The sequence below is a fragment of the Carassius gibelio genome, chromosome A7 (genome assembly GCF_023724105.1).
Source record: "Carassius gibelio isolate Cgi1373 ecotype wild population from Czech Republic chromosome A7, carGib1.2-hapl.c, whole genome shotgun sequence".
Lineage (NCBI taxonomy): Eukaryota > Metazoa > Chordata > Actinopteri > Cypriniformes > Cyprinidae > Carassius > Carassius gibelio.
Genome location: NC_068377.1, coordinates 39063630 through 39088331, shown reverse-complemented (window position 1 = coordinate 39088331; position 24702 = coordinate 39063630). Strand labels below are relative to the sequence as shown.

The window sequence follows — 24702 nt, the reverse complement described above, 5'->3', positions numbered from 1 at the left end:
TATATATATATATATATATATATATACTTTTTTCTTTCTTTTTACTTTTTTGTAAACTTTACATTCGTAGAATTATTATTTATTCATTACCATTTTCTTTAAAATAACAGAATGATGTGTTTTAAGCTCAATAAGCTTAAATACATTTTGAAAACAGATCCCTCTATTTCCTTCTAAAACAATTATTCATCTCACATATTTCTTGCAATTGTACTGAACTATTCTCTGAAACACTATCTTTATTGTTTCCAGAATACTGTGCACACTTGCTAAGTCCTTTACACCAACCACCCTCTGAATGTGTTTCAGTGTGGGCCAGACTCGAGAGCTGATCGAAGATCGACCCAACCACAGACTCACTGGGAAACACTGCCGAGCTTTCCCCGGGGATGCTGCTTCAACAACACCAGCTGCATCACAACTTTCAGATCAGCATTGGCCTTAGTAATCATACAAGTGAAACGCCTGAAACAAACAGTATGTTTCAACAGAGGTGAGTCACTTCTGATTGGGATCTTTTTGATTGGAGAAACTAGTTTATCATATTGGGATAAAGACGGAGTTAAAATATCCTTGTTTACAAAAGGTGGTAACCTTTACATGTTCATTGGCTTTATCTGCACCATCAAGACACAAATCTACTGGAGCAGTTCTTCTCTGGCCAGACAAAACCAAACTAAACTTGACTTTATCATGCTTTCTGAAACAGATCCATATGGATCACGGCCACACGCACAAACTCATAGTAATAAGTTCTACTGTATAATACATTTTTAAAAGGCATAATAATACAGCTTCATTTAAATAATAATCTCTCTCTGTTTAATGTAATATTAATAATAATTTAAAATGTTGAATGTAAAAATCTCCAGGAAAACAATTCTTAGAAATCATGTGTGAAGAAAATATTTATGTTATTTCTGAAAAAAAGCTTGGATCTTTTCAGGTCATCAGGACTAACAGCATATTTCTAATAGTTGTGAAATGATTACTGAAAACAAGTCCATTCATAGCTGTTCTGGAAGATTGACTTTCGGTTTGCATTTGGGTCTGTTGACATATTCGGGGAAAATGTTCCATAACAAGATGAATAGAGAAACAAAAATGATTGATCAATGTGATGAGTGGAGAGGAGGCCGAAAGCTGTGAAGCCGGTGGAGTAAATGATAATGAGTGAGACCTGCAACACTCACTGTTCTGGAGTCCCACCGAGAAGCTCAATGTCATCTACTCTCCACTCGTCACAATCAACAGATCAGTCGTAGAATTAGTAGCACAGTGAATGTCCTTGTCTTTTATCCTTCTCTTTTGTTTAGTACAAGCCGTGGGTGAAATGAGTGACTGGTCAGATTGTTAGAAGACAAAAATTACAAATCATTGGAGAATGTTTAGCAGGAACATGTGTAATCTGAACAGACAGATCGTTTGATGTTTTAATCTAGATGTAAACTGACAGAGTGTGTCTGCCTCCCGAACAACGCTAGGAAGGTATCGCTATACTGCGATATGAGCTCGCCCAAGTATTGAGGAGCTAAACCATTCAGGGCTTTATAAGTAATAGCAATATTTTATAATGTATTCAATGTTCAATAGGGAGGCAGTGCAGAGTTAACAGAGTTAATATTGTCATACTTCCTGGTTCTAGAAATATATACATACATAATATATATGCACTGTGGTGCTTGAAAGTTTAGGGACGCTTTAGAATTTTCTTTATTTCTACATTAATATGAACCAAAACATCATCACATGACACATGTCCTAAAAGTAGAAAATAAAATCCAATCAAACAAATTAGACAAGAATATCCAGTTTTACATATGTGAGTTGCAAAAGTTGCTTTCAGTGTTTCATAGGGTGGCCAATCGTACCATTTTCGCAGGACACGTCCTGGCCAGGATTTCTATATTGCCTAAAATATCCAGGTTTTGGCTTTGGTAATGATCGTTTGACCAATAACATGCAGACATTGTACGTAATCGACCAGTTGTGGTGCGTGAGAAGGTGGGATCTACAGAGAATGGTCCAAGCGATGCAAATACATGTACATTTTATTGTTGGACTGGAAGCGGCACTGAGCAGACTGATCGGTGCATGACAGCAAAGTAACGTGAGAGCGATTGAAAAGCACGAGAAGCCATCTGCTCTCAAGAGCTTAATTGATTAATTCCTATAGACATGCCTAAAGTGTACTAAGCATACTTGAAGTTGTTCCACTTTAGCACATGAAAGTACACTAAATACACTTGAAATTGTGCTTTATTACAATTAAATTACAACTTAAATATATTTAGTACAAAATTAGTATTTCCAAAATAACACTCTTTAAGTTTGCTAATCAGTAACATACTTAAATTATACTGATCATTAGTCTGACTTTAAGTACACAGAAGTATACCAAAATTTCAATTATAATGTACTTGTAATAGAACTAAAGCACACTTTAATTCATTAATCAAGCACATATGTTGTCCCACAGCCTATACTTGAAGTGTACTAAGCATACTTGAAGTTGTTCCACTTTAGCACATCAAAGTACACTAAATACACTTGAAATTGTGTTTAATTACAATTAAATTATAACTTAAACATATTTAGTACAAAGTTAGCATTCGCAAAATAGCACACTTTAAGTTTGCTTATCATTAACATACTTAAATTATACTGATCATTACTCTGACTTTAAGTACACAGAAGTATACCAAAATTTAATATACTTGGCATATTATATTTTCACCAGGGAACTTTGACTTGACCATTCCATAACATTGGTTTCATTCACTAATAATTGCAATTATTATTTTTTTATTTGTATGCACAGGGTACATTCGCATATACATGAATATGTTCATATAAAATCTTTATTATGTACATTACATAGGGTCAATTCTAAATTATATATTTTTAATATATAATATTTTAAATGTACATAAACCCCAAGGAATCTAAGGTAATCTAACCAGATGATTTAGATGTCCCAAGGGTTAGATTAAAATTGAATGGTGACTGGACATTTGCAGTTGTAGCTCTGAAGCGTTGGAATAATTTACCTTTATATCTTAAACTTTCCCGTTCACTGAGCTGCTTTAAAATGAACGTGAGATTATATTTCTTAGAGTTAGCCTTTGGCTCTATAGACTGATCTAACAACGTCGCTCTTGTTTACCTCGTGTTGTTGTTATTAGTTATTGTTAGTTTGTTCTCTTTTACCTTTAGTTGATTGGACGGCACATTGGTCAACTTTGTATTGTTTTAACCTGTTAACTATCACTCACATTTTTAACATAGACCTGAAAGTGCATGATCCAAACTTACATTTTTATAATTCATGACTGAAAACATTTTGTAACATGATTTTGATGTACCATTTTCATGGTAATGCAATGTTTGAATTTAAATTAGGTTTCATAGGATGGATTTTGAGATTTTATGTTTTCAAGTGATATATAATTTCTGATTATTTCTAAAGTGTGATAGAGAGAAAGGCAACAAAGAAGACTTTTTTTGACAAAGGTCAGAACTCTTTTGAGGTGCACTCTTGCCATAAATTAATCTATTACTTTTCCTACATCATTTTTTACAAAAAAAAAGCTTGGTAAAATATTCATTTTATTTAATATTTAGTTTTAGACCTTTCCAACAATATATAGTTTGTCATGATTAGATTAGGATTTAATTGTAATAGAGTGAAGTAATAATAGGCTTCCCACAGAGGGTCAGGGTGACAGTTAACAGGTTTTAATGGTACTCTATAAAAAATTAAAACGAACAAATGAAATTGATGAAAATGTATGCACTCATGGTCATAAATGCCATACATTGTGAATTGTTTACCATCAGGGTATTTTTATATTTCAACGTACTGCTGTCTTGAGATCCTGTTTGACAAGTTAATGAGCTCAGCCTTCAAGGACAGTTTTTATTTTGTAAATAATAAAAACTGTTTATACTGTAATATGATCACAAGGAACTACACCATTGGTTTCACACCATTACTGGACTTTACACTTTCAAACTGTTGTAAAATGTGATCACACACAAACTTTGTTTTATGAGACTGGACTGTTTAATAAACATGCATCTACAACACAAGCAAAATTATAGCACCTCTTTCCTTAAAGTGCATAGAAATGTAGCCAGAGCAATGTATTTCAATGAGTCTGGATGGCACGGTTTATAAGTTGTGCTCTAGAGTTTAAGTGCATCTGAAATTTGGCATTTGGCAACATAAAGTAATATATTTGTCTGGTGGTCCTCCTCTGAATTCACATGCTTGAGATGTTTCAATTTAAGAATTAATTAAAATTAATTATGTACTATATAGTACTGTCAACAATCCAAGAATAATCACTATTTTGTTGTTCATTTTACAAAGTGAAACAAATGAGATTAATTTTGTCAGAACTTCCCAGTTCACTGTTTTGTTATAATAATGTGAGTGGCAAAATATGGCACACATGTGACACATTCACCTTTATGCTACTTCCTTGTTTTTCCTTCATTAGCCATACAATAATAACATGAATTGCATTTGACGGCAGGTTCTGTTCAGTGCAACATACAGAGATCTTCTCTCAAGTCTCAGAGGAGGGGAGCAATATAACATTTACACCATTTCTAAACACAGGAGCTGAAGAATCTGAAGGACGAATCGCTCTCCGTAACTTACATTGATCGGGTAAGACATACTAAACTGTATGAATAATAATAATAATAATTAACACTATTCTGAATTAGAGAAAGATCAGAAAAAAAATTAGAAAAATAGATGAAAAACTTTTTTAAGAAAGCATAAGGAAACTTATGATGAAAGTATTAAAAAACATCATGAAACCTTTATAAACTCATTAATTAAATAATAATAATAATAATAATAATAATAATAATAATAATACTGTTTATGGATCTTACCGCTGCTTTTCTCAGTCAGAAATCGTCAGAGATGGGGAGCAATCAGTCAGTTCTAAAAGACAAAGGCTACACAATAGTGAGTGAAGAAGAGAATAAAACACTGGTGAAAAATGAAATTGGTGATCAGTTCATCATTAAAAAGCTGAACGCTGACAAGGTGAGACAAAAACTTTGATTATAATATTGTTTAAATGCAAAGAGAAATTCTGATATATATCTGTCTGTTTTCAGGATGATGTATCAAATTTTCTCGAAAAGCTCAAACATCCACACATAGTTGAACATAAGGAAATCATCAAAGGTTAAAATAAATTTATATTACTTGATCTGCACTCAGTTAGTTTGAATGGGTAGTGTTCACATTCAAAAATTAATCAATTATTTTAAACTACACTGTAATGCATTAATCTGTTTTCAGATCGTCACTGTCTGTATCTTGTAATGGAGCTCAGTGAGGGTGGAGATCTAACTCACAGAATCAAACCTGAAAAGGAAGGAACTGTTGCATTTTCTGAGGTATGTTTGTAGATTCATAGAAGGTAAAATTTAACCCATTTCCATGACTTTAATAATTAAACTGGTTTACAGTTGGAAGAGATGAAATGATCAATGAGAAAGAACTTAAAAGAAGACATTTATCTACAAATGTAATGTTATCTGTAAATGCGAACTGATATTATTATTTTGTCGCAGTTTTCATGTGTTGTTAGGTTAAATGTTTTCAATATGCTGGTTTTCAAATTGTTAAAGTTTGTTAAAAAAAAAAGTCAGCATGAAACAGAATATGTGATTGTCTTTCCTCTTGTGGCATATATCTGAAATGGCTTCTCAATCAAAAAGAAATGTAGGGCGAGACTTGATTTTGTCTATGGGGAATTGATTGGATGGCTGGATGGGTGGGGTTTGCTATTAGTCAATCTTCTGTGATTGACAATCAGTGCCATTGGCAAGCTCGTGCCAGTAAACATGTGTTCATGAAAAAAAGAGAAGAGGTTTTGGTGCGAAAGGGAGGGGAAGTTGTTTTGATTATCCTACAAGTCAAATTAATAATAATAAAAAAATAATAATAATGATAATTAGGGGAGTGATGAGACAACTCACAAAAGAGAGGAAACACGAGAAATCCTCAATGATGAAATTCATGACTGGGAAAATACTCTGCAGCTGCATTTTGCAAAGTTTTAACTAATCACCTTGAAATGAATGTCATTTTAGTTTTACTGAGTATTAATTATCATATGCATTAAAAGGCAGTTATATCCAAGCACTGTAAAAGGTTTTGCAAAAGACTCAACTGACTGGCTTCTCTCCTTTGTGAGTCTCGTCAGACCTTAGAACTGTACATAAATTATGAATTATGATTTCCTAACTGAAGTCCTTTCCACAAACTGAACATAGAAATAAAAACAGAATAAATAAAAATAAATATCAGTTTTTATTTTAGTCTTATTAAGTTCAAACATACACAGTACTCTTTCAACATTCAAAAAGCAAATTAATTAGTGAAAAAAAATGTTCAAGCATGATACTGTCACAGTGTCTGGGTTGTTGTTCCCCGGGGTTCCACTAGATGTCCTCCTTCTCACGGTGTCTGTCCCAGAGCACTTCCTGTATCCTTATATGGTCACCTTCCTCCTTGTTACGTAATTGATTGTTTCCCCCACCTGTCTCCTGTTTCCCCATTATCCTTCTGTGTATAAATACCCAGTCTGTCTTAGTCTGTGTTACGGAGTCCTTGTTTAAATGTTACCGTTATTCATTCCCGTCATCCTTGTCTTGCCTTGCGTTAGTGTCTTGTTTATGTCTGCTTTGATCTGCTGGTTTTGACCCTGCCTGGACTGTTTACTCTATTGGATTACCCCTTTAATAAACGACGTACCTGCAAATTGGTTCCTTCTCCTGTGTTTCCCGTAACACTAACGTGACAGAAGGACTCCGTCAACATAGGAACCAGCGGTATGTCAATTTTCCGTTCCCCAGCCAAGATGGCGGAGAGGCGGGTCAAGTATCTTCGGTTGACCGCCCTCCGTCAAGAGGGCAACGAAGTGGGTGCCCTGGCTCAAGTGTTCTGGTCCCTGGCTGAAGGCCTGGGATACAATGATGCGGCCCTTAAGGACCACTTCAATGGCGGCCTGGATGATCCAGTGCCTCAGGCAGAGATGGAGCAGTTGGAGACGCTGGAGTTCTGGGAATTCGTGCGCTACCTGCAGTTTCGGTGTCGGTGGGATGCCCCAGCCACTCCTGTCTCTTCCGGCAGGGTGGTCGTCAGCCCAGCACCACTGCCCAGGATGGCCGTCAGCCCAGCGCCACAGTACAAGATGGCCGCCAACCCAGCGCCAATGCCCAAATTGGCCACCGGTCCAGCGCCAGAGTGCAAGATGGCCGCCAACCCAGCGCCACAACACAAAATGGCTGCCAGCAAAGCGCCACAGCACGAGATGGCCGCCAGCCCAGCGCCACAGCATGAGATGGCCGCCAGCCCAGCGCCACAGCACAAGATGGCCGCCAGCCCAGCGCCACAGCACAAGATGGCCGCCAGCCCAGCGCCACAGCACGAGATGGCCGCCAGCCCAGCGCCACAGCACAAGATGGCAGACTCAAAGCCTGAGTCTCCAGATAAGGTGCACAATGCTGTCCCGGAGGTAGAGGCGGTGCACGATGCTGTCCCGGAGGCAGAGGCGGTGGCCAATGCTTTTCCGGAGGCCGAGGCAGTGCCCGTTGCTGTTCCAGAGGCCGAGGCGGTGCCCGATCCTGTTCTGGAGGCCGAGGCGGTGCCCGAGGCTGTTCCCAATGCAGTTACCGAGGCGGTGCCCGACGCTGTTCCAGAGCCCGAGCTGGTGCCCGAGGTAGAGGCAGCGCCCATTGCTGTTCCAGAGGCCGAGGCGGTGCCCGAGGCCGTTCCCGAGGCAGTTACCGAGGTGGTGCCTGAGGCTGTTCCGGAGGCCGAGGCGGTGCCCGAGGCTGTTCCAGAGGCCGAGGCGGCGCCCGATCCAGTTCTGGAGGCCGAGGCGGTGCCTGATGTCGAGGCAGCGCCCATTGCTGTTCCAGAGGCCGAGGCGGTGCCCGAGGCCGTTCCCGAGGCAGTTACCAAGGCGGTGCCCGAGGCTGTTCCAGAGGCCGAGGCGGCGCCCGATCCAGTTCTGGAGGCCGAGACGGTGCCTGATGCCAAGGCGGCGCCCGATCCAGTTCTGGAGGCCGGGGCGGTGCCCGAGGCTGTTCCCAATGCAGTTACCGAGGCGGTGCCCGACGCTGTTCCAGAGGCCGAGGTGGTGCCCGAGGTCGAGGCAGCGCCCATTGCTGTTCCAGAGGCCGAGGTGGCACCCGAGGCCGAGGCGGTGCCCGAGGCTGTTCCGGAGGTCGAGGCGGTGCCCGACGCTATTCCAGAGGCCGAGGTGGCACCCGATGCCGAGGCGGTGCCCGAGGCTGTTCCGGAGGTCGAGGCGGTGCCCGAGGCTGTTCCAGAGGCCGAGGCGGCGCCCAATCCAGTTCTGGAGGCCGAGGCGGTGCCTGATGCCAAGGCGGTGCCCGAGGCTGTTCCAGAGCCAGGGCCAGTCACCGAGGACCCTCCAGAGCCAGGGCCAGTCACCGAGGACCTTCCAGAGCCAGGGCTAGTCACCAATTACCCTCCAGAGCCAAGTCAAGTCACTGGGTGGTCTGCTGCTCCGTTCTGGGGGACTCCGACGTTGACCACGTGGATGTGGTGGTCTTCTGCTCCGCCCTGGAGGGCTCTGACTTTCACCACAAGGCTGTGGTGGTCTTCTGCTCCGCCCTGGAGGGCTTTGACTTTGACCACAAGGCTGTGGTGGTCTTCTGCTCCGCCCTGGAGGGCTCTGACTTTGACCACAAGGCTGTGGTGGTCTTCCTCTCCGCCCGGGAGGCCTTTGACTTTGACCACAAGGCTGTGGTGGTCTTCCGCTCCGTCCTGGTGGGCGCCTCAACAGGTCCTTCAGGGATTTCTGTGGGTTGTTTTGGGTTTTGTTATCTTTCTGTCTGTTCCCCTCAGTTTGTCTGGCCCTCCGTCCCTCCCCCTGTACCTCCTCCGGTCCTCCTCCCTCCTGGTCTCCCTGTTTTATGTTTTCATTTCTGGTGTTTGTCCCCCATGTGTTCCTTTTCCGGCCCTCCGTCCCTCCCCCTGAGCCTCCACCTGTCCGCCTCCCTCCTGGTCTCTGTGTTGTGTTTTGTCTTGGAGCGTCTGGGAGCCGCTCCGTAGAGGGGGGGTACTGTCACAGTGTCTGGGTTGTTGTTCCCCGGGGTTCCACTAGATGTCCTCCTTCTCACGGTGTCTGTCCCAGAGCACTTCCTGTATCCTTATATGGTCACCTTCCTCCTTGTTACGTAATTGATTGTTTCCCCCACCTGTCTCCTGTTTCCCCATTATCCTTCTGTGTATAAATACCCAGTCTGTCTTAGTCTGTGTTACGGAGTCCTTGTTTAAATGTTACCGTTATTCATTCCCGTCATCCTTGTCTTGCCTTGCGTTAGTGTCTTGTTTATGTCTGCTTTGATCTGCTGGTTTTGACCCTGCCTGGACTGTTTACTCTATTGGATTACCCCTTTAATAAACGACGTACCTGCAAATTGGTTCCTTTTCCTGTGTTTCCCGTAACACTAACGTGACAGATACAAAATAAAAGATAGTCCAGCAAACGATGGGTTCGATATTGGGAGATATTTTTATACGTAGCCTAATTTGCGCACATCAGGGAGCCGTTCTCAAAATGCTGCCAATTGAAATCACTTTTGAATGCCTGTGTTTTACTTTCGCTTTCGTATTCGATCACGCACACTCTGTGCAAAGGAATTGGCCAAGCTGAATGCCTTCGTGCTTCCCCCTGCAGCCATGATGTTTTCATAAGGGGCCAGCAACCATCATTATTTTTTAATATAAAAATGTGATTGACTATAAAGTATTGGACTGTTTTAGTGCCTAAAACACAACTGAGTACAATTAATTTATACTTACCCGTAATTGAGATTTCCCATTCAAGGACAACTTTGAACTGCGTCCTCTAGGGGTCGCTATGGGGGATACCTCGTCGTGACCCACGTCTAAAGCATACATTGAAAAAACACCAACGAGTTGGCCGGCGACAGCCTCTGACGTCACTACGTATAAAAGGATAAATGGTGAACCTGACAGACATCAAGAAGAAAGAAAAGGCTTTCTTCTCGAAGCTCAGGTTTCGCCTTCCAAACTTTTTGGTATCTCCGGTAAGGCAGTAATCGAGAAGTTCATGGAGGCGAAGGCGTGCTCAGCTGCTTTCAGATCCTTTGTTCCATGAAGGTACAGGTCTGAGGCCAAACAACATAGGGATCCTGGCCTGTCTCAATCTGAGTATCAGAGACGGGCCCAGAAGGCTACTGTCGTGCTCACTCACGCTCCTCCTCCACCTGCTGGTAGGGGTAAAATGAATCTTGGGTCACGGGGAGGTAGGCAAGACCTAAGAGATGTGATCCAGAGGAGGCATCAGCGTTCTCATCCGAATCAGAGTGATTCTTAATATCTACTCATTCTCTTTGGGTTTTTTTACATCTGCCCATATGATCCCCTTCCTAATTCCCCTGTAACCACCAGCTCTGCACCTGGCCGAGGTTAGGTGGGAACTTCTTGCATAACAGTCTCCTATGCAGTCTCCTTTTGGTTGGTTCTATATTAATAGTAACCAACTTACTGATGGTCCGGACTAAAAGGAGTCACCCCTTGAGTGGGGCTCCAGCACAGGAATCAGGGTGGGTCAGTATGATCCATGCTGTATAAACTTATATATGTATCAAATTGCTGGTGGTTATGTAGGCACTGTATTTCGTTGCCTTGTGCCCACATGTGCAATGACAATAAAGTTATGATAATGACAATCAGGCAGCTAGATCATAGATTTCTGTGGGAGCCTTCTTGATCATCAGGCCCGGCACGGCACTGCAAGGGATTTCATGGATGTCTGGACAGGTCACCCTGAGGGGCTTCCTGGCCGCTTGGTTGTTGCTGATGCATCAAACCGGAAGTGGAGGTATCAGTTACGAAAGTTTTCTTGAATATGCAGGTCATGCTCACCTCTTCAGAGGTTTGATCATTTGAGCTTGCCTTTCCCGTGCGATTCGGCACCTCTGCGATGCTTAGGAACTTTTAAGTACACACGCTAAGCTATGTGTACTTTCTGAAAACCACATGGTGGTCAGTGTGCATGTTGAACACTTTGCACACTTTCTAAAATCCACATAAGTGGTAAATGTGCATGCAAGACTCTGCACACTTTCTGATACCCTTCTGAGTAAGGGTTATGCGCTCAGCTTCATTCCCTTTCTTGAGAGGGTTAGACCTTGGTTCCTTAGGCCAGTGTGCATTTATCTATTCACTTCAAGAATCGTTTCCCTCAACATGAGGGGCTAATTGGGCTGTTCTCATGGTAATTTAGCAGCGCTCCCCTTTACCAAGAAGGGTTGCCTATGAGTGTGCTACTCTCTTTCTTAACTCTGAGTTCTCCTGTCATGTGAGATTGAGTTCTCTGTTTTTTTTCCCCAGAGCGCTCCAGCATTATTTCCACAGATCGAGTTGATGACTCTCAAACATATTGTTTTGGGATGGACCATTCCATCTATGAGTGCCATGAGAGCCCCCTCCTTAGAAAAGTATTTAAAATCCATATTATGTTAAGTGTGCATGTGAAGTCTTTGTGCACTTTCTGAAATCCACACTTTGGTAAGTTTGCACATTAGTGCTCTGCATTCTTTCTAAAATCCTAAATGGTGAGGGCTTCGCACGGTTCCTTCATGCCCTTTATTGTGTTGGTAAAAGCCCCGTTCATCTTGGGCGCCACTCCACCTATGTATCCTCGAATACCTATCTAAACAGGGTGTTGCTACTAGGGATCTTTTGAGACATCTCCTTCAGCAAGTTTATGCAAAAGCAAGTGGTAGCCCCTTTGTGACAGGCAAAACTAAGTATAAAATTATAGTTTATTTGCAGTATCCCTTTAAAGGAATCTTCATGATTCCAAGCCTTCAGCTCTACCCTGGGCTGAGGCCCTAACAAGTAAGTTGGGTATGTAGCCTAGGCCCTTGGCTGTAAGGGGTAATGTCACAGGCAGCAGTCCAATGTCCCAGGGGCAACTGCCATGGAAATGGGAAAGTTGGTAGTTAATGTTCGCCATGATTCTGGCCTGCACTCCCCTCAGCATGGCGGCGTTGGTATACTGTTCCCCATAGCGACCCCTGGAGGACGTATTTTGCAGTTCCCTTGAAAGGGAATATCTCAGGTTATGAATGTAACCATGGTTCCCTGAGTAGGAAACGAGACACTGCATCGTCTAGCTCCCTGCCATGCTTCGGACGCAAGCTTCAGATGAAGAAGATAATGACGTGCTCTCTCGGGGCTGATTTATAGTCGCGCCGGTAGTGTCGTCAGAGGCTGTCGCCGGCCAACTTGTTGGTGTTTTTTCAATGTATGCTTCAGACACGGGTCACAACGATGTGTCTCCCATAGCGGCCCGTAGAGAACGCAGTGTCTTGTTCCCTACTCAGGGAACCATGGTTATATTTGTAACCTGAACAATTTGTGTTATTATTATAACAATTTGTGTATTATTCCCCACCTCCAGGTGTTTTAATAAAGGGGCTCACTGTAGTTTTATTGCCCAGTCAGCTTGGAGGACAGTGAGGTGGCCAAGATTAGGTAATTGGTGGCCACGGCCACCCCTGGTTCCGCCCCTGCACTGCCGAGCAAATTTCCTGAGCAAACACTCATGCAGGGAACAAACATGAGAATCAGTGCCACTCGTCTGCTGCAAATGGCTCGTTTTCTTTTGGAGGAACCAACCTAATCAAAAAAAAATCTCTGGCTACCAAAATCTTAAGAATACCAGTCCAAAGAACTTCCAGGGATTTTGAAATTTTGCAATGCATGGAATTAAGACAAAGGCATAGTGTACAAACAAACAAACAAATATATATATATATATATATATATATATATATATATATATATATATATATATATATATATATATATATATATATATAAAATAATTACTCCTTCCACATAAACCACTGTCCAATTAAAAGTTATTTTGTACAATTTCTAGTACAATATTAAACTACCGAATAGTAACTAATCACAGCATTGAAGAGAGAGAGGTAGAGAGAGAGAGAGAGAGAGAGAGAGAGAGAGAGAGAGAGAGAGAGAGATGGGTTTAAGTGCAGTTCTTGATGAGTGTGGTAATGAGGTGTGATTAAACTCAGAGGAGAGTAAGTGTAGTGTGAATGGTGACTGTGTGGAAGTTGATGGATAGTTTGGTGTAGCAGTGATAGTAATCAGGAAGGAGCATTACACCTTACAAATATATGAATAATTAAGGTTAAAAATCCATTTACTATTTACTGAAAAAAATTTATTAGTATTATTATGTCACTATATATTTCAATATTTGCTTTATTTTTTACAATGCGGTACTACAAAACTTTTCACTGAAATGTTTTTTTTTTATTTTTGCACTTACAGATTCTGGACTGGACTGTGAAGATCTGCTTGGCATTAAAGCACCTGCATGATCAACAGATCCTCCATGAAAACCTACAGCCAAAGGTACAAAATTAACATTTAAATAACATTTGTTCATTTTTTATTTTAATGTTATATGTGCAACATTTATTCAGAATGTCAAAACTAAACTTTCTGGTGAAATAAAAGACTTCTGTCTCGCAGCTATAAAACTGGCTTCACTGTTTTTTTGAAAGCAATATAAAGTTTGTTGTGAAGCTGATAACTAATTAGATATGTTTATTCTGATTTGTGTGCAAGTGGTGTGTGTGTGTGTCTGTGTCAATTGGTGCATTAATATAGTTTTTTATATATAGGCTACCATTCAAAATCAGTTCGAATGTTTTTTTTTTTTTTTTTTTTTCTCTCTTATGCTCTTATGCTCTTTAAGGCTGCATTTATTTGACCAAAATAAACCAGTAATAATGTGAAATATTAAATATATGTTTCCTATTTTAATATAGTTTAATATAGTCCCGATATCTTTTGGACTAATACCAACATCAAAATTTATAATAATAATAATAATAATAATAATAATAATAATAATAATAATAATAATAATAATAATAATAATAATAAAAAATAATAAATCATGATTAAATGCATATTAGTATATTGTCATAATTTCACATTGAACCTCCAAATTAAATGTATATTTAAAATATATCTAATGGCTTCTCCTTACAGAGTAGCCTATTATTAACAATGGCCAGTATTTTTGATACCAATACTGCTAATGATATCTCTATTGCATTATATTTTTTATCTCCATTTTACCTCCATTTTAGCCATTAATTATAGCCATTCAGCATTACAGCATATTTGAAATACATTTCTTTTAGGGGTGCTCCGATCACGATCGGGCCGATCGTTATGCGCATCTCGTCAGTAAAGCCGGTTTTCTAATCAGCAGTTAATTCCATCAGGTGCTGATTTCACATAGACGATCGGCCCGATCGTGATCGGAGCACCCCTAGTTTCTTTTTTTTTTACATTTAGTAGGCTTTTGTCGGTTGAAGAGCTATACTAGCGCACTGTCTGAAGCGGCTGAGCCAAGCGGCAACCTCCCACTCTCTCTTGTGAAGCCCATACAGGAAGTGACTCAAACTATAATTTATCAACTGGCACCTAGAGGTTGGCTGCAAGAGGGAGTCAATTCCATAGACTCCCCATGTTAAAAATATCCAACTTTACAGCAAAAAAAAAAAAAAAAAAACCTTTACAGCCTGGTTAAAAAAATGATTACTGTCCAGATAGCTCATTTTGCCCTTCAAGACACCTGTGAGGGGGAAGATGGAGATGGCTTTAAAACTTTTGGCTTTAAAAACGCTCTTCGGAAAACTGATGTTTTATACAGTCCATGGGCTCAGCCGAACATGCAGCCTTTCTGCGGTGGGTTGGTGTTGTTCAGTCTTTTCTTTTTTGGCTGTGAAACAACGTCCTGGGCCAGTGAAGCCACCTTGTGGACAAACGAATTAGTGTAAAAACAATTCAAGGCGTATGTGCGACCTACATGTTGTCACAGCCACACCTTCTACACTCCCGGAATCGGACACTTACGCCACACCCACTCGTCCCCAATCACCCGAATTCTGAACACCTGTGCATCATCACCAGAACCACATATAAAGCCATCAGTCACCATCACTCATCGTCTGGTCTTGCACCGATCTCCTCACCTGCCTGAACGCCATTAGTAAACCTACCTGAGCTACTGAACCCTCTTCATCCTCGTCTGTCTACCTGTTCCCATCGTCTTCATCCGAGCACCCTCTGGATCACCGTTCACCGAAAAGGAAGTTGTGTTGTCACCGTTCTGTCTACGTGTCAAGATTCACCTGTGTCTGAAACCTCTGATTCACATTAAACTACCTTATCACTGAATCCTCTGCGTCCTCGTCTGTGTCTGACAGAAGACCAGACCGCATGCAGAGCTCTTCGGACACGGGCGAGGACCGCACCGCGGATCCCTTCACGCAACTGGTTCACGCTGTACGGTCCTCACTGATGCAACAAACTCCTCTTTCCTCACCGGCTGTCGACAACTCAAACACCGCTACAACTCCGGTCACTTCTTCAGTTGCCCCTGCGAGTCCCATGGCCAAACCAGCGACATACAGCGGCACGGCGGAGGATTGCAGCGGGTTCCTGCTACAGTGTTCCCTCTATATGGAATCCAACTCTCATTTATTCACCTCCGAATGCAGTCGAGTTGCCTTCATCATCAACCTACTCTCAGGTAAGGCCTTCCAATGGGCTCAATCTCTCTGGGACTCGAACTCACCTGCCCTTGGATCCGTCACTAACTTCTGTTCCCAGTTAAAATCCGTCTTTGGCCATCAAACTTCTGCATTGTCTGTCCATGACCAATTATTTACCATTCACCAACAGAGAGATGAATCTGTGGGTGATTATGCCATACGCTTCCGTACTCTCGCTTACATAAGCGGCTGGAATGAAACTGCCCTAATTACCGCATATCGCCACGGATTGAATGACAAGATACAAAGTTTGATTGTTGTGTACGAAGACTCACTGGGACTTGAGAATCTCATTCAGAAATCCATTCGAGTTGCCCAGAGACTCACTGCCTGTCATCAGCTCACTCCCGCTGTACTTCCTCCGCCCGCTACACCATCTGTCGCTCCTCCAGCACCTGAACCCATGCAAGTGGACTCTCACCATCTGTCCACATCGGAACGTCAGCGGAGGATCAACGCCGGGCTATGTCTCTATTGTGGGGGAGATGGACACCTCTTACCATCCTGTCCAGTTCGACCTCCACGCCCAGCGGTGAGTACCATCCATATACCTCCTCAAACTGCTCCTCTAACTAAGACCTGGGTTACTCTAAGACACCTTTGCTCTTCTGTTTCAGTACAAGCCTTCATCGACTCCGGTTCGGCGGGGAACTTCATCAACCGGCAAACCTTAACTCGTCTCAACGCCAAACATCACCGAAGCCCTGTCGAACTCAAAGTAACCACCATACAGGGAAAGCCGCTGGGCAAGGGTCGTGTCCACTATTTCTCCCCCACAATCATCCTCCGCGTGGGACTCCTGCACGAGGAAGACATCACGTTCATGGTGCTGGAGGAATCCACCGCAGACATCATCCTGGGACGCCCCTGGCTTAACCTCCACCAACCTCACATCCATTGGCCCACTGGCGAGATCCTGAAATGGGGAATGTCCTGCCATCATACCTGCATCACTCCTCCAGCTAAAATCCCCAAGGTCAGTCCTCCCTTAAGGAAGTCTTCCCTACCGGTCCAGTCCACATCAGTGGAGAGCCCCGACACAAAGATGGATCATATCATCCCTCCTGAATATCGGGCGTTCCAGGATGTGTTCAGTAAGTGGTTGGCAACGAAGCTACCACCTCATAGGCCATGGGACTGCGCTATTGACCTCCTGCCTGGAGCAACCCTTCCTAAAGGACGAATCTATCCCCTGTCCATCCCGGAGCAGAAGGCCATGGAGGAGTATATACAGGAAGCCCTCGCTCAGGAGTTCATCCGACCATCTACTTCCCCTGCCGCTTCCAGCTTCTTCTTCGTGGCCAAGAAGGACGGAGGCTTGAGGCCGTGCATCGATTATCGCCACCTCAATTCACAAACCGTCAAATTCAGTTATCCTCTTCCCCTGGTCCCAGCGGCGTTGGAACAACTACGCGGAGCCAGGATCTTCACGAAACTGGACTTGAGGAGCGCCTACAACCTAATCCGCATCCGGAAGGGGGACGAATGGAAGACCGCTTTCATCACTCCTTCCGGGCACTATGAATACCGGATCATGCCGTATGGGTTATCCAACAGTCCATCCGTCTTCCAAAACTACATGAATGAAGTCTTCAGAGAATACCTTAACCAGTTCGTAATTGTCTACATCGACGACATCCTCATCTACTCCACATCCAAGCAAGAACATATCCATCATGTCATCCTCGTACTCCGAAAACTCCAGGAACACCACCTTTACCTCAAATCCGAAAAATGTGAGTTCCACACGCCCTCAGTCCATTTCCTAGGTTACATCATCGACCCACGTGGCGTGAAGATGGACCAGGGGAAGGTGGACGCCATCACACACTGGCCTCAACCCGGCTCCATTAAAGAACTTCAACGCTTCCTGGGCTTTGCCAACTTTTATCGAAGATTCATCAAGGACTACAGTTTACTCAGCTCCCCTCTAACTTCTCTCCTCCGGAACCGGCCCAAGTCTCTGTCCTGGAACCCCGAGGCCACTGAAGCTTTCCACCTGCTCAAACAAGCCTTCAAGACCGCTCCAATCCTCATCCACCCTGATCCCAGCCACCAATTCATCGTGGAAGTGGACGCCTCATCTACCGGGGTCGGAGCTGTCCTCTCCCAGCGGCAGGGGAATCCACCACGACTCCATCCATGTGCCTTCTTCTCGAAGAAGCTATCCCCGGCGGAGCAGAATTATGACATCGGTAACCGTGAACTACTGGCCATTAAGCTGGCTCTGGAAGAATGGCGTCACTGGCTGGAGGGAGCCCAGTTCCCTTTCGAGGTGGTAACTGACCACCGGAACCTGGAATACCTCCGTGAAGCCAAAAGACTGAATCAACGCCAAGCTAGATGGGCCTTGTTCTTCACGAGATTCGACTTCAAGGTCACCTATCGCCCTGGCTCCCAGAACAATAGAGCCGATGCCCTCTCCCGTCTTCATCAAGCAGATCCCGAACCCGAATCTCCAGAACCAATCCTCCCTCCAGCCATGATAGTTAGTCCTATCCAGTGGAATATTGATCATCTGATTGAACAAGAAAACCTTCAACACCCTGCTCCGCCGGGAGGTCCAGAAGGGAAACTCTTCGTCCCCCCTCAACATCGGATTACCCTCCTGGACTTAGCTCATACCTCTCCGGGCTCTGGACACCCAGGCAGGAGGCGGACCCTCTCGCTCCTACAACAGCGTTACTGGTGGCCATCGATGGCTCTGGATACGGTCCGCTACCTCAAAGGATGCTCCGTCTGCGCCATAGCAGACACCCCTAGAAGACTCCCGGAAGGTAAACTGGTGCCTCTGCCCATTCCTGAACGTCCATGGACCCATATCGGCATTGATTTCATGACTGACCTCCCTCTCTCTCAAGGCTACACCTGTGTACTGGTAGTGGTCGACAGGTTTTCAAAATCATGTAAACTCATCCCTCTCAAAGGACTCCCCACTGCGTTTGAAGCGGCAGAGGCACTATTCCACAACGTCTTCCGTCACTTTGGCATCCCAGAAGATATCGTCTCCGACAGAGGCCCCCAATTCATCTCCAGAGTCTGGTCAGCTTTCTTCCGTCTTCTAGGGGTGTCCGTCAGTCTCTCCTCGGGATACCATCCTCAGACCAACGGCCAGACGGAGCGTAAGATTCAGGAGCTGGGGAGGTTCCTGAGGATTTACTGCCACCGTAACCAGGACTGTTGGAGCCAGTACCTACCCTGGGCCGAATACGCTCAGAACTCCCTCCAGCAATCTACCACCGGGCTCACCCCCTTCCAATGTGTCCTTGGATACCAACCTCCGCTCTTCCCATGGTCAGGTGAGCCCTCGGAGGTCCCAGCGGTAGATCACTGGTTCCGACAGAGCGAGAGGGTCTGGGACTCGGCTCACGTGCATCTCCAGCGGGCAGTGCGGAGGCATAAGGAGCAAGCGGACGCTCGTCGAGGACCCACGCCGCAATACCAACCTGGACAACAAGTCTGGCTCTCGACGAGGGACATCCGCCTCCGGCTGCCCTGCCGTAAGCTGAGTCCCCGATACATCGGACCATTCTCTATTGAACGGCAACTGAATGAAGTGACCTATAGACTCCAACTCCCTGCACAGTACCGTATCTCACCTTCATTCCATGTCTCACTCCTCAAACCCTTCACTGAACCTTTGTCTCCTCCATCCACAGAACCTGGTGATGATGCCGTACCTCCTCCTCCGGCCATCGAAGACGACAACGACATCTTCCGGGTGAGAGCTATCCTCGACTCTCGACGACGGGGTCCTCAACTGGAGTACCTTGTGGACTGGGAAAACTACGGCCCGGAGGAGCGTTGCTGGGTTAATCGTAACGACATCCTGGACCCCAGCCTTCTCACTGACTTTCATCAAGACCATCCAGACCGCCCCGCTCCCCGTGGCCGAGGTAGACCCCGTCGTCGCACAAGATCCCAGCCATCAGGAGCTGCCCGTGGAGGAGGGGGTACTGTCACAGCCACACCTTCTACACTCCCGGAATCGGACACTTACGCCACACCCACTCGTCCCCAATCACCCGAATTCTGAACACCTGTGCATCATCACCAGAACCACATATAAAGCCATCAGTCACCATCACTCATCGTCTGGTCTTGCACCGATCTCCTCACCTGCCTGAACGCCATTAGTAAACCTACCTGAGCTACTGAACCCTCTTCATCCTCGTCTGTCTACCTGTTCCCATCGTCTTCATCCGAGTACCCTCTGGATCACCGTTCACCGAAAAGGAAGTTGTGTTGTCACCGTTCTGTCTACGTGTCAAGATTCACCTGTGTCTGAAACCTCTGATTCACATTAAACTACCTTATCACTGAATCCTCTGTGTCCTCGTCTGTGTCTGACACATGTACTCTTCCCTAATGCCAGATGAAGATTTATTCATCACATTTATATAATTCATTACACTTATATAGCGCTTTTCTGCTTTTCTAAGCACTCTACATTGTAAAGGGGTTATCTTCTTGTTTTTATATATATATATATATATATATATATATATATATATATTTGACAATTAAATCAATAAAAATATTTTAGCCCCGCTCATAAAATATTTTGTTTGATTATTATATATGCTTTGGTTTTAGTGTAATCTTTGCAGGGGAAATCTTTTATATAGGGTAAATCTGAAAATACCTTCAACATCCAGAAAAATGTAGATTCAAACCATTTCTTTTTAAATAAAATGTTGGATAAAATCATGCAAGTTATATATGGACAAACCCCTGTGTAAACCTCCAGGATAGTCTATAGAAAGGATGAAAACTATAAAGTGTGTTGTATGTGCAGTGTATGTATGTAAGTGCTCCTAAAGTGGTTTTTACTGGCTCGGTGCAGGAGAAAATCTCATTTTGATAAAGTGGCCTTGTGTCGTATGTGTTGTATTTGAAATCTACAGACGCAGATAGTGTATTTTTGATGTTTCCTTTCCACCTTAGTGTCTCACCTTAATTATTTTAATTTAATATTGCAGCTATAACCAAAACTTTGCTAAAATGAAACTGACTAAATGTGTTTTGTGTTATAACAGAGTGTATTTTTCACTGCATGTGGAACCATTCGTCTGGGAGAGTTTGGAAAGATTCATGAATGGTACTGCATGTGCTCATTTAATTCAAAGTGTGGCTTGACTATGAAAAATTGACATGCAATATTGTGATCTGTAATGTATTTATGTTCCTATCAGGTCCAATGATGCACAAACAACAAAAACTGAAGCTCTCTCATACGTTCCTCCTGAGATTTTGAGCAACAGACCTTATGATGACAAATCGTAATAAACATAAAACATTTCTGATATTTATACTATTATGACTAAACAGTTTCCATAGCTGAATATTGAAACTCTACCCTTCATAATCTTGACTTCTTTACAGTGAAATCTGGAGTCTGGGCTGTATCATCTATGAGATGTGCATGCAGAAGTGTGCTGTAAGATTGTTTTTCTTTCATCAAATTGAAAATGTTTACTTTAATAAAACTTTAAGCTTTAATAAAACAATATTAAAAGTACACTGATTTTGTAATATAGATATATTCCAGGTTACTCTCATTGAGAATCTATCACTCGACTAGAAATCCTAGATGATATTAAAATATCGGTCAGTCAGTACATTCGTTGTTTCGCTCATCTTGTTTTTTATTTAATCATATAGCACCTTGCAAGCTCACATAAACTACTCACTACTCCCAATTGCTGTAAGTTACAATAAAAAAAGAAGAAAAAAAAAGAAAATCATATCATGAATCATATAGCATTGTGAGTGAATCGTTACACTTGTCTGGAAAAGTGGGTATGAAATAAAATAAAATAAATAAAATGAGCCAAAGGAATGAAAAAAAGAAAAAAAGAAACCTATAGAGATAGAATAGTAGAAAAGTAGATAGAATAGAGAATGCTAGTGTTAGAGGCTTTACAATAGGAATAATAGAAATAGAATAGAGACTGCAAGAGTTAGAGGGTCAAATGAAGATTAAAGAGATGTTAACTAATCTAACTCAACTTTGATTTGGACTTGAAATTGGGCTGATTGTTTTGTCTCAGAAAACAGATTTTTGTCCAGTGATTTTTATTATTATTATTTTACAAACTAGAAGACGATTTTTTTCCCCTGTCTTTAGTTTTCAGGAAGAAACACAGTTGAGATTATTTCAAAGATACTGAGCTGCTCCTACAAAGCTATGCCACATACCTTCTCTAAGGACCTTCGTCAGCTGGTAACAGACACACTTCAGATTGATCCAGCGAATCGACCGTCTGTCAGTGAGATCTTGATGAGGCCTTTCATTATTAAACACCTTTATGAAAAGGTTAGTTTATTAAAATGTTCACTTTTTCATATATTTTCCTGTACACTGAATGTTTTAGACACTGGCAATGATGTAAATGAAATTAAATTGAACAAAACACTGAACTGTCAAACAAAAAATATTTCATAAAACTTTTTTTTTTTTTTCAGAGCACACAAACTATTAAAGAGCTTAATGTGCGTAAAAATTATGAAGACAGTCAAGAGACAGCTAAAGAGGCTAAAGTCAGTCTAAAGGTACTGGAAGAGCTGGCTGATGGTTTGGAGACAGTCTACTACAACACAACGGTTGGCAGTCTCACAGGAGGAGTAGTAGGCCTGGCTGGAGGAATCACATCTATTGTTGGACTTATTCTCACTCCTTTCACTCTCGGAGCTTCTCTGATTGTAACAGGAGTGGGAATCGGTGTGGCAGTCGCTGGTGGAGTCACAGCTGGTGTGAGCAATGTGACAAAGATGGTTAACCAGCGTTCAAACCGCCAAAAGATCAAAATGATTATTGCAGAGTTACAAGAAAAAATTACCTCCATAAGCTGCTGCATCCAAATCATCCAAATAGCAGTGGAAATTGAACAAATGAAATTAAACAATAGCAGAATATCATTGTCCAATGCACAGTCTGATGAGAATGTGTTTGCAAATGCTGGAGCTCGACTTGTACGAGGGCTGGGAGGGATTTCAGAGCTCATACGTTTAGCTGAAGTCGCAAGTATTGGGAAAGTTGCAGCTCAGACCGCAAGATCTGTTCGTGTTGCTGGAGAGGTTACAGGGGTTCTGTCTGGACTTTTTGTAGCTGTTGATATCTTCTTTATTGCCCTCGACTCCAAAGAAATTCACAAACTCCGCACTGATTATGCTTCAATGGCGACCAGACAAGAATCAACCACTAGGTCAGCTGAGAGTGAATCAGGGCACAGTGACGCACAAAATCAGCAAACAAAGCTGCAGTCTGAAATCTTGAAGTTTGTGATCAAAATAAGGGACACTGTAGATGAGCTACATGAGAAAATGAAAGAATTAAATGAAGAACTGGAAAGACTTAGAACTGAGCTACCAAACAGTTACAATTAAAAATTACGAGAGTGGCAGTCTATATAACACTCAGTATATTCCTTCAGCATACAAGTATTGATTATAGTAGAAGCACATAACTGGGAATAGTTGAGCATATATTCTGGGTTTTTATTATGTAATTTCTAGTATGGTTATTAATCAGTGAAAACTTTTGAAGATGAAAATAAAGAAGCATTTATCTCGTTGCACTTCCAGTGATCGTATTTTAATTATCAATTAATCAATTTAATGTAATTAGTGTTTTTATGGCTCAAGTGGTAGAGCATTGCTTAGCAGCGCAAGGTTGTGGGTTCAGTTTCCAGGGAACACATGTTAGGTAAATAATGTTAGCCTGAGTGCACTGTAAGTCACTTTGGATAAAAGCATCTGCTAAATGCATAATTAAAAAAATATATATAATAATGATAATAATAATAATAATAATAATAATAATAATAATAATAATAATAATAATAATAATAATAATAAATATATAATAATAATAATAATAATAATTGTGTTCTGTGTTTTTAAATCTAGAATAATTGAAATGTAATCACAAAAATGTCTTGAGTATGCCATATGTCTGTTAATTTTTTTTATTTTTTTTCTGCAGAGTAACTACAATCACAAATGGTAATTTTCAAGAAAATATCAATTGATTTGTCATTAAAATATATGCTCAATAAACAATTAATGAGAAGACATTAGGATGTGTTTAGTTTTTCAAGAAACAGTTAATTTAGAACTTTTAATCATATAACAAATACAAATAAATGAGTATTTATCCATTCAAACATCATTTTGTTAAAGTGTGAAATATTTCAGGAATTAATTGTCTTTGGATGCAAGTCAAGTAGCAAAATACACACTGATTACACTGAGTACCTGCATCTTTCCCCCGAGATCCTAGTTTTCAACACATTTGTACTGATGCTCCCAACCAAGAAAGTGACAATTAATTCTAGCAAATTCATCAAAGCTTGTTCATCCAGCATGAGCTGTATTATATTATCTTCTTGGAGGCAAGTTAGTAAAATTTGCAACAGAAATGTAGAATACATCACTAAAAAACAGCTAAAAGAATAAGACATGAAATAGGATTTGCTCTGAATACGGAAGCTTGATTTGTTCATGTTCATGGAGCTGAACAAACAAATGATGCTTCAACCCACTAAAAATAGTGGAGCTGGCTGCTATATACAGTATGTCGGCTCTCACTGTCATTTCATCAGCATTTATCATAGATTGCGAGCAGCTTGATTTCCTTCTGCGGTTCTGAGGAGGAAGTTGTCACAGATGACTCCATGTTACTGACAACTTTGCAGAGGAGTGGGTGAGTTCTGGAAAAATTCAAACTGATAACTTTGTGAAACAGTCCTGAAATTGATAGATTTATTTTTATTATTATTATTTATTTTTATCATTATTATTAATTATTGTTATTCAATATTGTTATATGCCTATAAGTCAGTGTCAAGGTACATTTACAAAATGTATATATTATGGTTCTTAATTATTGCTTAATTTAAAGAAAGTCAAGTATATATATATTTTTTTTACTATAGTATGTTGGTATGTTGAAAAAAGTCAACAAATTAAAATACCCAACATTTTTATTTT

At 42.0% G+C, this 24702-nt stretch overlaps 2 protein-coding genes across 3 annotated transcripts in view; both read left to right on the top strand.

The window, feature by feature from the left end:
* LOC128017810 (uncharacterized) overlaps positions 1-24702 on the top strand; it is a 176432-nt gene that overhangs the window by 33303 nt on the left and 118427 nt on the right. The window lies entirely within an intron of this gene.
* LOC128017795 (serine/threonine-protein kinase Nek10-like) lies at positions 4943-23231 on the top strand. Its single transcript, XM_052603337.1, has 10 exons — positions 4943-5068; positions 5143-5212; positions 5330-5427; positions 8172-8177; positions 13406-13489; positions 20748-20809; positions 20904-20990; positions 21094-21148; positions 21839-22027; positions 22177-23231. The coding sequence occupies exons 1-10, from the start codon at positions 4943-4945 to the stop codon at positions 23095-23097; spliced, it is 1698 nt and encodes a 565-aa protein (XP_052459297.1). The 3' UTR covers positions 23098-23231.